Below are 17,745 nucleotides of genomic sequence, written 5' to 3'. Positions count from 1 at the left end.
CACTCTCGTGTGCCGGAGTAAAGAGGGGGAAAAACAAGGACAGGAAATGTGTCACTGGTCCAAAAAGCCCTGTATTAACACGTTTAAGGCAAACTAAATGTAGTAAATGAAGAAGAGGAGGCTAAAAACTCCTGTGGAGATGAAGTGAGAGCGAGAAGCGTCGCCAGCGGAGCCTCCAGAAGGTCCGTAGATAAATATTTGCGGTGCATGTTGGCCCAGTCTGGCTGTCCAGCCAGTCAGCCACACACTAACTGACGCGCACACATACAGACACCCATACACACACCTACACTCATAGCAGTCAGATATATATATATACAGCGTTAGCACACGCATACAATCACAGTCCCAATTACTGCCCATCATATAGCTACATGCAGCAGCTTAATACCAATGGGGAAGGTTCTGTGATGTGTGTGTGCTGTATGAAGGGGCAGAGATGTCTCTATTAATAATTACACAATCCATCATCAGACTGGAGCAGAGGCCAGAAGCTGGCATGAAGACACACACACACACACACACACACACACACAGAGGCACTGTGAAACACAGATTGGCATCAGTTTGTAAACACACGGGAAAAGATTTCCAAATGCAAACTAGATTCCCCGTCCCCGTCCCCCCGTCATTATAATGATCCAGAGGTTCGTCAGTTGCTCTCTGTACCCTCTGATGCTGCAAAACAGAGGGTGGATTTTGGTTTAGTAGGTAAGCGAGGACCACATTTATTATTTACGGCGTCTTGGCAGAAGAAGGAAGCTTTTAATTGATCTTTTGAAAGACTCTGATGAGAGCCGCTGCACGCACGGAGCAGATGTGACTGTAATCTGCTTTTGTTCGGAGTTTGTGGCGTTTTGAATTAGTAATGACCCTCAAACGACAGCGGGGGCCATAAGGAATGCATTATTAAACATCGTGAGATGTAACGTTGTTTGGGGGAAACCGATAGCGATAATAGGAAGTGAAGCTAACTCTCGTACAATACGTCACATGGTGACATTTATGTTTAATATTGATTCACGAATAGAATAAAGAAATAAAATTCTGTGATCATTTCACATCGTAACTGATAACTGACTGTTCGTAGTATTATATAATATTGCATTGGATATCAATGTGTTTCTGTTAGATGTGATTTGCTCTAGGAAACAGTAAACGGTGAATGGCGGACTCCGCCACTAACGATGAAAGTTGCTCTATAGCGAGTTAATTACCCAACGTAAATATATTGTATGGCAGAACAAATGTTGACCGTGAACGTTACCCAGAGTATATACATCTTAAGGATTAACACTTTAAACATAAGACTTCTTTGTACTTTAACAAGGGCGTATTTGAAGATGTTGACATTTCGTTTGTGAGGATTTTTTTCCAGGAAAGGGTCTTAAGAGCCCCAAACAAAGGAATTATCCCGCTGACTGTTATTTGAATTATGCACCGGGTGAAGCAAGACGAGAAACAAATGTCTCAACAGCAGCTCCGTCGCTCAGCTGCCTTTCTTCAAGATGGTGCAACAGCTTCTTGTGTTTCAGTCCGTTTGTCCGTCCACGTCAGAGAGCCGGAGCGAGCTGGCACTCTGGAAAAAAGCCTTACTCAGAACTGAAGACCCCACCTGCTTATGCTATTACTCCATATATCACTTCACTCAAGACGCCGCCTACTTGTGTGTGTGTGTGTGTGTGTGTGTGTGTTCCTTCAAAAGAGCCATCCACATGGGGGAGAAAGTGGCAGAACTGGTGGAGCGACACCACACGCGGAGACTAAGAGAAATCTGTGGTCTGAGTCAGCAAACAATGAAAATGCGCGTATGAGACAGAGATTGAATGAGATTACATTCCCTCAAACACGTTCGTCCTCTCGGCTTTAGCTCCGTGTGTCCTGTCCAAGGACACGACGTCCCATGTCAGATTTCAGTACAGTAGCCAGTCTCTCTTAGACGAGGTCGGCCCTCGTCAACGCTATATTTACAACCACTAAAGGAAGCGAGGTTCAACTTTTACACACTTCGCAATGTGTTTTAAAGTAGTTCGCCTCCAATCTCAATTCATCTTTTCAACCTCAAGGTGCTTGTTTGGACCTACAGTAGAACATCTTTAGCCGACAAGACACCCACTTTTGAGTCGTTTGCAGAAATGTAATGGACATGTTATGTTTTCATTGCCACTTTAAACCCAGTTGCTCTCCTCTCTGAGGTATATTTAGGTTAATATGCAGCAACTTTTGTTTCAGTAAACCTAATTGCAGGTGACACAGTTTCTGTGTTTTGCTAAATTAATTGTTGCTGTACGGACAAAGATGGAATGACTACTTTCAAATAATATGAAGATTTATTTTAATTATTAATAGACAATATATATATAATTTACAATGATATAAAACTGAATATTTGGTTTATTTAATTTAATTTACTGACAACTGACTGATCGTTTCAGCCCTAATACGTGGTTTTGTACCTGCAGACAGCATGGAGGGTTACATTTTGCTCAGCTGTGTAAACCACCCACTACTCGATTGATAACATTTTCTAAAGCTTCCAGGTGCACACACACACACACACACACACACACACCCACACACACACACACACACACACAGGGGCCAATGTAAGGTTCAGCACACTCTCCACTGTTCTGGCCGCCGACGGTCAGGTATGTAAAGGCCGACATGCTTCGCCCCGGATCACGAATGCAAACTGCATGTTCCGAAATTTTGTCCGCGGGTGATCTAAAAATACTCTGGCGTGAGGCTGCACGTGGGCGCTGAACGTGGCTCTCCCACGTATGTGCTCTTTCCCCCCCACTCAGCGCTGCTGCTCTGTCTCTGTCTGTCTCTTCCTGTCCCCACACATTCCAGCTCCTCTGTGTGCCATAACACACCCACTCACAGTCTCACCCACTGTGTCGCTGCATAATGAAACTAGCCTGCAGCCTCTCGCCTTTTTTTTTTCTTCCTTCACTTGAATTATTATACAATCGTGTCAAAAAATCGGGACAAAAACGCAGACAGGAATTACAACATTTAATGAGTTAAAGCGATTAATGTGTCTCGTCTGACTCGCTGACTTTCTCCACCTCTCTCTTAAAGATTTCATAACACCTCGTCATCGTCTCTACCACCCGTGCACACATGTGCAAATATGCTACACACTCACATGTGCGCACACACCTGGATAACAGGTTGTTATGTTGCAGTTGTAGCTGCGGCGAGTGTGATTGACGGCAGCAGCGTTTAAGGCGGGATTGTGTGTGTGTGTGTGTGTGTGTGTGTGTGTGTGTGTGTGTGTGTGTGTGTGTGTGTGTGTGTGTGTGTGTGTGTGTGTGTGTGTGTGTGTGTGTGTGTGTGTGTGTGTGTGTGTGTGTGTGTGATAAGCACACACAGCACTCGTTTTTCAAAACGCCGCACTATCTGCCCTCCGCTGCCCGACTGCACAGTGCCATGTGTGTGTGAACAGCTCGGCATAAAAGGGGAGATGTGCTGCGTTCACGGTTCTCAGGATGGGGGGCATTTGAAACAATCAAAAAAGCTTCCTGTCGGACGATTCGTTGGCGGTATTGAGGGATTGTTGTCGCCATATGTTTTCTATCAAGGATGACATTATCAAAGCGAGCATGTTCAAGGATTCGAGAACAATGTATTTGTCAATGTGCAACGTGGGTTGCGCAGCGAAATGCATTTGTAGTCCACTCGCTGCACAAGTAAAAACACGACACAACTCAAATCTGAAGCGCAGTCCTGCATCAGGAGGAAGGCAAACGGAAGCAATGAAACTATTCTCTGGGCAATATGGCCGACATGTTAACGTTAATAATCCGACACTGTCCATCGACTTTGACTGTGTTGGAGCACAATAATTGAGCCGCCGACCTCCCGCTCGCGTTCTGCGATGTTGTTGACTGTGTTCACTCGTATGCCGTAAGTGTTCCGGTAATAAAGAGGAGAGGACATCAAATTAAAGCAAAACGTGTATCAGAATTAATGGGAGCGATACTGGCCTGCAGCATGTGAATGCTCCGCCGTTGCCATACCAATGTCCCCCACGCTTCCCAGAAACCACTTATCAGTCCATCACGGTGGGCAGCGCGGCGACGCCTCCTCCCATTGATTTTCCGTTAATGCGTTCACCTGATAATCGATGCTCACTCGCGGGCCAGCTCTTCTTGTATTTATTCCAAACAAACTGCTGCTAGTGCTTCTGCGGAAAAAAAAAAGAAAATTGGCTTTTTGAAACTACAAAACCCACTTAGTTTTTTTTTCCCAACAACTGTCTCCAGATCTGTCCTGGCATCAGTGGAAATCCATCAAACTGCTTGAATGTATTCTCTCTGAATCGGCGTGCTTGACAGTGAAAAGGAGTAAATGTGAAAGCTTGCACTCCCCCCCCGCCCCCCCCAAAGTCTGTCGTCTTGAGTATCAAACACTCATTCCCTGCAGACTTTAGAGAGCTTGCAGCTTGCTTTTTGCGGACGAGGCTGCAGATTCATACGTCGTTTTTTATTGCGGATTATTTTCCATCATTTTGTCTATAAAATCTCTGAAAATAGTGAAAAATGTCTGTTACAGTCGGTTCAATGTCACAAATCACGAATGGGCCTCGGGGGGGGGGGGGGGGCTTTATAATCAGTGCGGCATGCGACACCCTCCGTCCTTTATAGGTCAGAGGTCAGGGTTGGCGTCAGAGCTGCAGCCGGGGAGGAATTTGGTGTCTTGCACAGAAGACGACGTCCCTGCAGGTTAGACGGTGGCAAGAGAAATCTCTCAAACCGAACACATCTATTGTGCCTGAATGCAAAGCGCAGATTGATGCGTCATAAAGTGATAAACACAGCGGGGATGTCCAGTCTAATAACTCTAGTATAGGTCTCTCCTTCTGAAATAAAATCTGATTGAACTCACACTGACTGAGTGACCGGTGGACTCAGTGACCCGCATCACGTTGCTGAGACCGGCTCCGTCTCTTGCAGGAAAATGACGGACCGACACTCGATTTACGACCCAGAGAACAGGGTGGCTTTCAATTTTAGACTGCCCTCGATTGAGACATCACATAGACCCAGACTCTCCTAATTACACACACACACATACACACACACACACAGGCGGCTGGAGGACAGTTATTGGCTAGACACAGACTGCGGAGGCAGATCTTCTTGTCTAACCTCTTGATTTAAACAGTCTGGCAGAGAAAAGGGGTGGAAGAGAAGCACACACACACGCGCTCTCGCACGATCCTCACCGCGGTCATTATTGCATCGATTCGCCCGCGGATGGAGAAACGATGCAAGGAAATGAACGAGATCGATGGACAGACCACCATGGGAGGGTCAGACCCGTGGAAGGGGGGAATCAAAAGGGAAAATGAGAAGGCAATATTTGATTAGAGCGGAAACATTTGCAAGTTTGCGTACATAAGAGGGCGCATGTGCATTAGGATGAGGCATCGGAGGGCTGTTTCCCTGTATAATTTCCCATGTCTGTGTTTGGTGAAAGGTCATCATTAAGTGAATGTCATCCGCATAATTACAGTGTCTCTGTGTGCGTCCATGGCAGTGCACCGGTGCATGTCCTGGCTGTCTCCTCTGGTCCCTCTGGTTGGCTGGCTTGATTGTTTGTGTCGCTGTTTTTTTTCGTTTTTTTTTTCGAGCGAGCGAGCGGCTCCGCTCTGGTTTTGGGCCGTCATGGCTTGGCCGGCTGGCGGGCACCGTCTGTGCCCGATGGGGGGCTAAATATAGCTCACTGCACCAGGAAGAGGACCAACTGGATAGAGAGGGAGAGAGCGGGAGGGGCATAAATATAGAGTACCCTCATGCAATTAAAGAGTCAAGCGCTGCTGGGAAATTTTAGGGCAAGAGACACACATGGAACTCTCTCAACTTGTTCTCTTTACAAGCTCCGTGCGTTTTGTTATTTTGGCTGAAGGCAGCCTGAGTGCCTTTTGTGTGAGTCATCATCACATCTGACAGAATAACCCAGTTTGAAGTGCATCGACTAATCTTTATAGCCAGAGTCATGATCCTGCAAAACTCTAGGTGAACTCCCGCTATTTTGCATTTTTCACGCTCCCTTTATTAAAACAACACTTTAACAGGCGTGACAAAGCAATTACACTGCATGTAATAGTCATTATAAACCAGGCCCTAACCAGAACACAACATTAATAGCATAAACATTATCAGTGGCCACCTTGCATCTTGCAGGTTAATTGCATGTCACACCGGGTGAAATAGGTCTAATAAAACGTGTGTGGCACTGTGCGGTATCTAGTGTCAGACTTTGCTCAATGTCGGGTCAGCCGGTTTATTCTGCATAGTTTTAATTCTGTATTCTGATTGGTCGGTTTGGGTCGTAGCAGCACAGAATCATAAAACCCCGCCGTGACTCGGGCCAAGAGACGGTGGCACCCCCGCGCAAACTCTTGACACGCTAGTGTTGCTGAAAGGTCGTCATGAGGCGGTCAAAAGGAGCAATTGTTGTTCCCTCGCGCATGCTGTGTCGGGCCAATGTCTGGAAATATGATGGAGTTTTACCGTTCTTTTTAGTTGACGGGCAAAGATTTCACAATGATTCACTGCCGATCGTGAACTTCGTTTTCCCAAAATAGCACAGCTGTCGGGTTCTTTGAGGGCCGGGTCAAATTGCTAACGCTTCTAAAGCATGTTGACCCCTTAAATCAGTCGGTGGTCGAGTCTCAAAGTGCCACCGTTAGATGTCAACCGGGTTCCTCTCCCGATTGTCAACTTTCAGCCTGGGACGGCCCAAAACCACGCCGTGCACAAGGAACGTTTAAAAAAAGAACCTGAGCAGATGGCTGCTTGACGCCATGTGACTCGTCTGCTCTCTCTACTCTGGAGCAGAATTATCATTAAGCCTGCATTACCGCTAATCCTATCAACCGTGCAAACAAGGCCAGGAAAGACTCCATTGCTGGTGGCACACAGTCGCGATTTTCTTCCCGGGGCGACGCACACCTGTGTGCTCACATGCCCGACGTGATGTGAGGAGCTGAAATTGCCAGAAAAACCTGACATGATTTCGCTTGCGCCTGCAGCAATAGGTGTCCTCGCTTTCCCCTTCCCCGCTGTTCCCCTTTTATCGCTTTCTTCCTTTCTAAATCTGAGAGTCTTTTTCCAGCTTGTTTGGCTTCATTGTTTATTCCTGTTGTTCGCTGTAGGGTCACTGTGTTCTCAGGATGACAAGCAGACACTGATAACTTACATTTGATATTATAATTACCTTGATAAGCAAGAGACACTGTATATACATGTCTTAATATTTAGTTCTTCTTCATATCTGGGTTATTGTTTATCCTGCATCTAACCAAACAATTTCCTCTTTCTGTTTCCTTTTTGGTTCTTCAGAGTGCTGATGTCGTCCTTTGGGGAACTATCTGGTGCCACTCGGAGAGCTTCAAAGCTTTGCCTGCTCCTTCTGTGACGACCAATCACATTGAGGGAGCAGCTGGATCGGACGCGCCCATGAAGCACTTTGACTGACTGATGGGAAACTTTTTTTTTTCCCTTCGCTTTCATCTTGTTGGTTGCGGAAACCAACGGGGAAGTGTGCCAAATGACATTAACAAGCTATTTGCTGCTCTCATTCCTTGAGTGAAAGCCAATCAGAGAACGGTACAAACAAAAACAAAAAAATGGAGATTGGTGTTTTTTGATTTTTTTTTTTCCAAGAGAAAAATTCTAACAATTAAGGTGGATATTTAGTTTATGGATAAGAAATTAATAGAATTATATATCGGCTCAAAAAGTGCCTCATTTTCAGATTGTAGCCATTTTACAAAGAACTTTAAATTAGCCGCGACTAACTGAAGCTTTGAGTTTTTTTTGGGGGGGGGGGGTTGTGCTTGATTTGATGTATTTACAAAAAAATGCAGCAGAAGATAAAAGGGGGGGGGGGGGGGGGGGGGGTAGCGTTGGTGTGAGCTTTTGCTGCGTTCATGTCATAAGGGATGAATCTGGTGGCTACAACCGGCGAGCATCAGTTGAACATGTTTAAAGAGTCGTACATATGACACTATATCAGTAAAATGTACTTCTGTGTCATTGAGCGACGGCTCGGGGGAGGTTGGAAACTGGAAAACACAATAAATCTGACATGAATGCAGCATTTTTCGCTAAGCATTAATAATGATAACGGTACGAGCCAATCTGCTGGCCTTCCTGTCTACTGTGAGAACTATTAGCATAGCCCGTGTTAGCATTCAGCTCGTTTATAAACCTGTGCTGCTCTTATTCTGTCTTTTTATCTGTCTGTTCACTTTTTAACAAAGCCATACACCTAAAGTATTGAACACACAGGATTGAAACAAAAGGAACCTGTAGCAGGGGGAGGGGATATAGGAGCTCGCTAGTTAGCTTAAGCCACCTAGGTCGGATTAACATATTAGCATTGTGCCAGGACATAAATTCAGCATCCTGCTGACCACAGCTCAGGTTGAGACCCCTGATACAGAGCCAAGGTATCCCATTAGTGCTATTAGCTCCAAACACTTGTGTCTCGTTTAATCCACTTCGTCTCAGGATGCTAAATAACATTAGGTACGTACAGTACAGCGGAGGATAGAGACCCTATCAATAGCCATTGCTAATGCTAGCTTTGTAGCGGTCAGCACACTGCTTTTAGCACAGGAAAAAGGGGTCACTTCATATCTCAGTTCTCACAAATGGATCTGCTCATTTGTTCTCAGCTATTTTATACATGAAGGTACCAAACTGTTTAAGATTATACAGTTTTTACATTTTGAAACTGGTTGAGTTGAAAGTGCTTTGACCTTAAATCCTTCTTTAAAACTCCGTTTCTATCTCCCTCCCTCCTTTCTGTCTTTTGCTTAGCTCCTACTTTAATCTCCGCTATGCATCAGCACTAAAGTGCCTGTCTGTCCCTTTTTATCTGTCTGTCTCTCTGCACCGTCTCAGCAGCTAGTACTAATAGGGCTGTCCTAGCAGAATATATCATTAAGTCTATTTTTGTGTCTATTTTTGTCTCTTTCTGGCTGTACAGTTCTCATGAAATAACTTGTTTATGTTTGCTCGGTGTGACAATGATCTATCAGACGACTTGACTGAAAGCCATTGGCCCTAATCGGAGGAGATTTGGACCGTTTCTCTTTGTCGGCGATGGAGGACTTAATTGTCACAGTGCCAAAACACGACAACAACGACAACAGAAAGACTTAAGCTCCGAAAGCACCTCAAGAAGCAACCTTCAGCTCTCAAGACTGGACGTATTGCTTTGTTTTGTTTTAGAAGTGTAACTTTTTGTGTTGGGGGGGGGGGACTGGGACATATCTGGCCTCGCTGCTTATGTGACTCTTGGAGATAAAAGTCATACTGAGGACTTGCGCTCGCTTCAATCTTGAATTTGCCTACAACTTTGATCAGAGGATGAAAAAGAAATTCATGACGAGAAAGAAAAAGGCAACAACAGCAACAGCAAAAAGACAAATACATGTGCATCTATGTAGCTCCAAATTGTACCCGTGTGTTTGTCTGCCTCTCTCGGGAAGTTCATGAACTCGCTCACTCTGGTCACGTGACCCTGGGGGGGCCGAGAGCATAACAATGCAGCTTTTATTGTGAGCAGATTGGGATCTGTGGTTCGGTATTGGCTCTAATAGTGGTTACTAATGCAGAAGCGGGGGGGGAGGGAAAAAAAACAATTGGACTTCAAATCAGATTCAGCACATAAATCCCAGACTTTCACGCAGACTGGCAGGCAAACACATCTTGATATATTTCTAATGTCTTTTGGAGATGTTCTCATATTGAAACTCAGCAGTTTTCAGCCAAATGCTGGAGGGTTCTTGTAGTTTAGAGAGAGGGAGAGCGCAAAAACAGGCTTTCGGTCCGAACAAGTGGACATTATCATCCTGCCATTCAGAGCCCACTTTGAGCTCCGAGCATCTCATGGACTTTTGAATGAAGGTTTTTTTTTCATTTTTTTGTTTTTGTCAAACTACCTGCAGTCTGGAGATGTTTCCTCTGACTGCCTGTGGGGAAGTTGTTGATGGTCACAGCCACATATCATGGTCTAAAGCTCAGATGCACAGGGTTCAATAGTTTAAGTGGCTATATGATCGCTTAGCGAGATGTTCATGAAATGTGCAGGAAAGTGCTGCTGCTGTTTTAAATTGTATTTTATCTCTGTTCCCCCAGAGGGATGGTACTGAGTGGGAATATTGTGAGATTTGCCATTGATGTAGACAGTTTTACTTCTGTTGCTTTAGAAAAAAAAGAAAAAAGTCAAACAACAAAAGGGCTTGTGGTTTCTTTTTGTTTCTGACTGGCTTCCTTTTGAGTGATGTAACGTGGATGATTGTGGCAAAAAACCAACAGTGCTACCATTTTAAGGGGGAGAAGAGGGGAAGACGCTACAATTTACGGGCTGAGGCGAGTGTGAACAGCTGCATGAAAGGCCACAGACACATGGCCCCCACGCCCTCGCCGTCATTGACTCACACACACACACACACACACACACACACAGAGAGGCTGGTAGAGGCTTGCGAGCGCGGCGGATGTCACACTGTGGAAAACAGCCTGATTGTTTATCCTCACAGCCTCTTTAGCTGCGTTAGTCACATTCACCACTCCCATTGATAAGATCTTTTGCACTCCAGGTTGGCGGGTTGCCAGCGGGGTTAATCACTCCTCTTACTGGTAATTTGACCAATATGGTGCTTGTCGGGCGAGCTCCCTCTCTTGTCTTATTTAATACCGACCTCTCGCTCAGCGCTCGGTTTAATTAAATAAGCCTTTTTTTTGTCTTTTTTTAGGCCTGGTAAATCTTTGCTTTTCTCTTCTCGTTAACATGCATGACGTCGTGTATCGGCCTCGTCCACAGATGGCCAAGTAACTCAACCCAGACAGAGGCGCCGTAGGAATGAATAGAAATGAGGGAACACACACGAAACGGAGGTCAGGCCTGCACCTGCAGATCCTCTCACTTCCCTTTATTGGGAGGAAATAAGGTCAGTGTGGACGACCAAAAGATGGTCGCACCTGTATGAGAAAAGAACCCGCCCACACACACACACACACACACACACCTTCACCAGAAGGGTTACTGAAACCTACACTCTTTACACTCGCTTACATCCTAAACACAGTGAGAAGAGACATTTCCCCTTTCCTCTAATGTACTTGTACAAGCAGTGCTCCTGATTCAGTGGCTTGACTTTTACCATCAACTTTTCCCTCATGATTCATTCAGAAAACCTTGTGGAAGTCAACTCTTTTTCCTTGGGAAAGCAAATGGAGCGGCTTTGGTCGACGTGAGAAGTCAAAACAAACTCCATTCTCATCCCCGGCGATGCAGACAAATCAGCGCCGCTCTCTTGACGGGGAGAGAGGATGGAGGCACCGGCAATGCCCGCCAAAGGCCGTGGTGGTGGCAACATCTCCGGTCAAGACGACAGAGTGAAAGAGAGAGACAGGGAGGAGGAGGAGGAGGATGGGGGGGGGGGGGGGGGGGGGGATACTGGCTGGGGGCCAAGGCGAGAGGACACAGAGTTCAGACGCAGAGAGGTGCTTCTGGATAGAGGCCAACAGGTGGACCTGTTGTGTCTGAGCGGGCGGGTGTTTTCATCTCCTTCGTTGCGAGCGTGTGACACTGTATCTTCACGCAGCCATCGGCACACACAGCGGCAGAAATGGACTCGATAACCCCCCCGACTTGTTTATACACTGCAGGATGGACACAGGAATACTTGTACAGGCTCGTACGCCGCCTCTCGGCCTTAGAACTAAACAACCTGAGGAGTGAAAAATCACATGTTGACCTGCTCAGAACTCACGTCCACACTAAGGTCAGACACATTTCTGGTGGGGCGTTGCTGAGCCGAGGCGGTGGGCCACCCGCATCCTTATGCATCATGGAGAATTTAGATAGATGACAACATTAGCAATAGTTACCCTCATTGAAGGGAATTTGTGTGAAATAGTGAAGGGTTTGTACTCTCATTTATTCATTTTAACCCCTCCGTAGGGTTATTCATTTTTCTTTAAACACTCCCCTTGACCTGTGACACCAATTTGAGTGATTGTCTACAAACACAAGAGGCAAGTTAAATGAACATACAGTGCATTGCATGAGATTATATCGAGTTCATAGATAACGCTTGTGTTTGTCTTCATGGTTCATTTTATTTTAAAAGGGGGATCCTTTACGCGTCTGCTGAGCCCAGTGAAAACAACTGTGAAAACATCTGGTATAAAGGGCAGATGTATGTCTTGGCCTCTTTGGTGGGGCTGAGAGTGCTTTTTTTTTTATTACTGTGTTTACATCTTTGTTCCCCGGGCCTTACGGAGCATGAACAGTCCGTACTGCTCCATGTTGGCAACAATACAGGAAGTCTTCCTGCCTTTATGACTTCCTCCACGGCGCAGGCCACAGGAAGCTCGCTGGATGTGAGACACGGAAATAGCTTTAGCTCCCATAGCAGATGTGGGAATGTTAATGCCGGCTCCTAAATTGCTTCCTTCCCATCATTCAAAACTTTTTTTGAAGTATGTTGCAGAGGTTGGACGCGAGTGAAGATGCAGAAAGTGTTTCCACAGAATTTAAGGTATGTGACTCAGACAGATTTCCCCTTCAAGTTTCCACAATAAACAACTTAAGTAACAGAGTTTTAGCTTAGGTAAACCGACTGTATGTTGACTGAGCCCTGGATTATAGTCGGTATGCTGCAAACTGTCTCTGCTAATCCTCCAAACTTTCCCTCTTCTTTCCCCCCTCTGCAGTTCATATGAGTTTAAGGGCTAATCATTGTAAACTCAATAAAGTTAGTTTACACACACACACGCACAGAGGCATGGTCAAACCAAGTGGATCCGATGGTTGGGTCCCATCCGCTGCATGGCATGTGAGGTAATTTGAGCCACGAATACCAAAGCAACCCTTTTTTTAATGTATTTCCAGCTCTCTTTCCTCGCCGCCCCCTCTTTCACATAGTGTACTTAGCCAAACAAAAAGCCTTTCTCTGTCTTTCCCTCCCTCCCCTTCCTTTCTCAAACCCCCCCCCCCCCCCCCCCCCCTCCTCCTCAGCAACCAACGCTCACCCCCCCTCTCTCTCTCTCGCCTCACAGGAGAATGTTTGCCGTGATTATGGATTTGTCTCTATTACAGGCTGCATGCAAAATTAGCTCTGTCACTCCGTAGCTGCTGGCCTGCCTGAGAAAAAGTTTAAACTGTAAAAAAAAAAAAAAAAAAAAACATGCCACATGGAGTGAGGGAAAATGAGAAAGGGAGGAGGAGGTGAGGAGGGTGTTTTGGGGGGAGTGACGGTGGGGGACTGTGAGGCCTCTGTGCTTTTTTTTTTTCCTTGAAAGCTCCCTGAAAACCGCAGACACATGGTACAGAATTCCCCTCACAGTAGGAGAAGAGAGGGGGGGACACACACACACACACTGTCTGTCATAAACACACACCCACACACACACACAGGGGGAATATTATAGGCCAGCACACAGACACACACACTCTGAAAGGTAGGGAGTGTGTGAACCAGGAACACTGGGCTGCACAAAAGGCAGCTCAGAAAGAGGGGAACTTTGAAGGAGCCGGCAGGCCAACGCCTTGACAACATAACATCAGAGCACCTTAATACCTCTCAGCCCTATGGGAAAGTGGATGGTCCCATTTTCCACGGGTATTGGTATGGTGGTTAATCCAATGTACAATGCGTTTAACTTTGACCGACGGGTCCCTCAAACCCTCCCACCCTCTCTTTGGGGCCCCTTTGAGCTCGTAGATTGAGGACAAGCGTCGAACTGGCGTTTAGGTGGCGCGCTGGCTCACTGGGCAAAAAAAGGTGAAGGGTCAGGTGTTGTGAATGGACCTGTTGGGATCTGCGACGTGAGCTTAGCGTGGGGCCCAATGCCCTCGAAGACTGAACGCCTGGTTGGCTGATTGATAAGGCTGGAAGCAAAAAACATCAATTTTGCTCTTAATTGTAAGCTTAAATCCATAACAGTAATTCTGCAATTTATCTGATCCTCTTTAAATTCCTTTCGCTTCAAAGTACAGCCCAAGAGGACACCACAGCCTGAGAACTACCAACATGCAGTACTTCATGTCACGTGTGGTGAAAAGAAATGGACGGGTATCGCCATCTAGTGGCACTTCTTCCCTCTGCTCTGGCTGTATATGTAGATACACTCAGTAGAGGTATAATGCATAGCCAGTTCAGTTTCTATTAACATAAATAAATAAGAGTGTAGCAACATGATGATGAGCACATTCTTGTGATTGAAACAAATCCCACACAGTCTGTATTTGCTTCATGGCTTTAATCAGTAGGAACAAACCACTCAATTGCTTGTTTTCCTCAACAACTCTTTATTAATGGCTTGGCAAAGTCACTAAAAGACCTTCAAACAAAAAGGGGGAAGGACCAGGTTTTTCCATCTCATAGCGTGTTAACCCAGAGACCAGCATGCTGAAACACTCCTTGTAAGCTCGAAGGAGGAGGTGGAAAATCTGTGTCAGCACGCTGAATAGCCACGGCCTGCCTGGGAATGAGGACACAAAGGAATGGGAATACAATCAATTTATAAAAAGCCTCGTATGACCTTCTTCTGCTTCCCCTCCTCGTTACTCAACATTACTTTATGCAAATCGTTTGTTCAAATCAAGCAAAAGTTATGCTCAGAAAACCACGATTTGAACCAAGCTTTCTTCCAGAGAGGAGTAGATTATTTAGGTCAGTGTTGGAGAATGTTGTTTTAGTAAAAATGCTGTGTTAGCAACATATTGTTAAATAATTCCCAGCATCTGCTTGTCATGCCAGATGAGTGTTATTTACTACAATGAATGAAACCAATCTGAGGAAACTATTTAAAAGGCCATTTATTTCCTAAAGTCTAAGGTGTCTTCAGATGCCTCGTGTCGTCCAACAAACTGTCCAAAACGCAAAGATAGAGTTTAATATCATAGAAGATAAATTAAAGCAGGCACCAGTCGCCATATACCGCTTAATTCTCTCTTGAACGAATAATCGGTTAATCAACTAATTGTTTGAGCTCCAATAAACCAGCAGAGACGTAAAATGTCAAACTGTTCCTGTAAACAAGCTACAACCAAGACTAACACTTATTTAACATAACGTTTTAACATTATATAATTATTTCTTACCAAACACGAAGATTTTCCTGACATAGAAATGAGTGAGATTAAAAAAAAAAAACACCATTAATTCAGTAATTTTAAGAACAGAATCTCAAATTCGTTTCCATCTTTTATTGGGATTGTTCCAACCACAAGACAATTTGAACACGTTTCTCTCACGGCTCCGTGTGGGACAGCGTCATCGACTTGAAGGAGATGTTCCCGGTCGATATCCGTAGATACTCCAGCTCCGACAAGTCCTCGCTCAGGCCCCGACTCTTTGTGGCGGACAAAACATCAGACGCATCAAAACCCCCGCTTCCACTTCCTTCATTACGCAGGAAGAAATCGGACGGTTCCGTGTCATCGTCAACTCCCTCACTTCCGACGGCCATCTTGTTTTCCTCAACGTCTCCGGGACCTCTGCTCGTGTTGTCTCCACTACGCACAGCTTCCTCAGAGTTTAAGGTCAAACGCCCCGCTCCTTCTTTTTGCTCGGCTGCAGCGGAGGCGTTTGGAAAGTCGTCCTTATCGGCCGGTGTGGCTGGTGTCTGGGTTGTAGCTACGACCCCGACCGTGGCTTCCGCTGCGTTGATGGGAGCGGATTCATTGAGCGTCTTCGCTCGGCCTCTCGCGGTGCTGCTGGTGGAGCTGTCGAGCAGGCTCGCCATCTTTGCGAAAAGTTCGGTTATGTCCGGTGTTCCTGGCTCAGATTCGGGTCTGGATTCAGTGTCGGGCTCCCCCGCTGAGCTGAGATAAGCCGAGGAGATGCTGTGACTTTCCCGATTTAGTTTGTGCGCTTCGTCATCAGCGTTTTCAATTCTGTTTTGAAATCCCAAGAGCGTGTCGGTCTTGTGTTTCTTTTTGTATTCGTCAAGCGTAACTTTGGAGACAGATTCAGCGCTTCCTGCAGTCTTTAAAAGTGCTTTATGGTCTTCACTGCCTGGCTCAGTGCGGCTCTTTGTGTTTATACGGCTGCTCTTTGGTTGCCAGAACTGTGGGCTTCTAAGTCTAAAACCTTCTAAACCCTGCTGGACTCTGGCAGACTCATCTGGCTCACTGACTGGAGTTCTTGCTGCCTCGAGTGATCGAGGGCCAAATGCTTTGAAGTCATTTATTCTTTTGTGGGTTCTGAACAGTCTGTGATCTGGGTTTCTATCAGGTAGCAGAGGCCGGGCTTCCTTAAATACTGATGTGAGATCCTGATGTGTGCCAGGAGAAGGTGCAGAGTACTCTGTAAGTGTCCTCTCGGGTTTCGCCCGTGCAGCAGATGCTTCTTTCCGGCCAAAGCTATACTTTGGCGACAAGGGAAGGTTCATATTTGTGATTTTAGAGCCCTTTCCTTTGTCGAGGCTGGATCGTCCAGAGTTGGTCCTTTCATTGGAGCCACTGAAGGAGGCAATAGGCGGCTTCTTTGCAGCTCTCAATTTAGAATTTTCCAATCTTCTGAAGCCGTGGGTGTTTTTTATGGCTTGTCCAGGTGTGGACGCGTGCGTTGACCCTCTTGTGGTTGTATCACTGATGCCACTTCCTACAGATTTACTGCCGCCAGCCGCGTAGTTACTTCCCATGATGCCGTCTTTCCCTGGAGCAGAGCCTCGAGCTGTGTGTCGATATTTGGCGAAACCGTCCGTCTGAGCACCATAATGGGCCCCCTTATTATTACGATGCAGGGGATTGGCATTATCAGAGAGATGTCGTATGTTCTTGGTGAGGTCTTTTCTTTGCGATTGTTGTAATCGTTTAACATTTGAAGAAAACCTGCTCTTGACTTCAGAGGCCCTTTGCTTATGTGGTCCCTTGTCTCGGACAGTTTGAACAGTCTCATGTCCACCAAAAGCAGGTTGGGAGTCCTTGAACAGGTACGACTTGATCTTTTTGAGTCTTGGTGTCTCGCTGCCGGACGCAGAGTGCAACCCCTGGGAGAAATCTGCGATGGATGGCGTCATCTTTTCTGGCCTGGGGATGCTTTTAAAAACAGAGCTGCTGCTGATTGATGGTGCACGAGGGGCAGTTTGACTCGCGAAGCCGAAAAATGTGCTTAATAGAATCCCACTAGATGTTCTCCGCGCCCCGGCCGAAGAGAGCTCATTTGTCTCTTTATAGCCACTATAAAGCCCTCTTGAAGTCGGCTGCGAAGAACTCCGATATCTACCAGTCTGAGGGGAAAAAAGAGAGGGAGAGTCATGTTTGGGAACTTTTTCTTTGATGTAGGATCTGTGAGCTTCTTTGGCGTCCCACACTTCTGGAGGACTGGAGTTCTGAGGGAAGGGACTGGCAGCCTCTTTGGAAGATGTTTTTTTATTGATAACTGGGTACGAATTATAAGAGAGAGGGCGGTAGCTGCTTGCCGGGCTCATTCCACTCTGCACACTAGTTGTTCCCGCTCGGGATGGTCTGTTGTTATTGGAACTGAAGCGACTTTCTGTGAACCGTGGCGGATTTGATTGATGGTAAATGGTTGACGAGGCTCCTCTGTAATTCCCACTCGTCTCAGTTTCGCTGTCGGCTCCAGTTTGGGGTGATGGCAGACCAGGAAAGAGGGGATGGTGTCGACTATGTGGCGTATACAGTCGTCTCCGGACGATGTGCCTCACTCCAGTGTCCACGTGGTTTTTTTGGGGACTG

General features: G+C 46.1%; 1 protein-coding gene across 1 annotated transcript in view; it reads left to right on the top strand.

Annotated features, from left to right (window-relative positions):
- LOC306714296 (insulin receptor substrate 1-B) overlaps positions 1-7,806 on the top strand; it is a 35,180-nt gene extending 27,374 nt beyond the window's left edge. The window contains exon 4 of the mRNA XM_079184283.1: positions 7,359-7,806. Coding sequence (XP_079040409.1) covers positions 7,359-7,366 — 8 coding nt within the window. The 3' untranslated portion in view covers positions 7,367-7,806. The remainder of the gene's footprint in view (positions 1-7,358) is intronic.
- The last annotated feature ends 9,939 nt before the right edge of the window (positions 7,807-17,745 follow it).

Source organism: Pholis gunnellus (genome assembly GCF_910591455.1).
Source record: "Pholis gunnellus genome assembly, chromosome: 23".
In the NCBI taxonomy this organism is placed as follows: domain Eukaryota; kingdom Metazoa; phylum Chordata; class Actinopteri; order Perciformes; family Pholidae; genus Pholis; species Pholis gunnellus.
The sequence above is the reverse complement of the archived record's forward strand: the minus strand, read 5'-3'. Positions and strand labels throughout refer to the sequence as shown.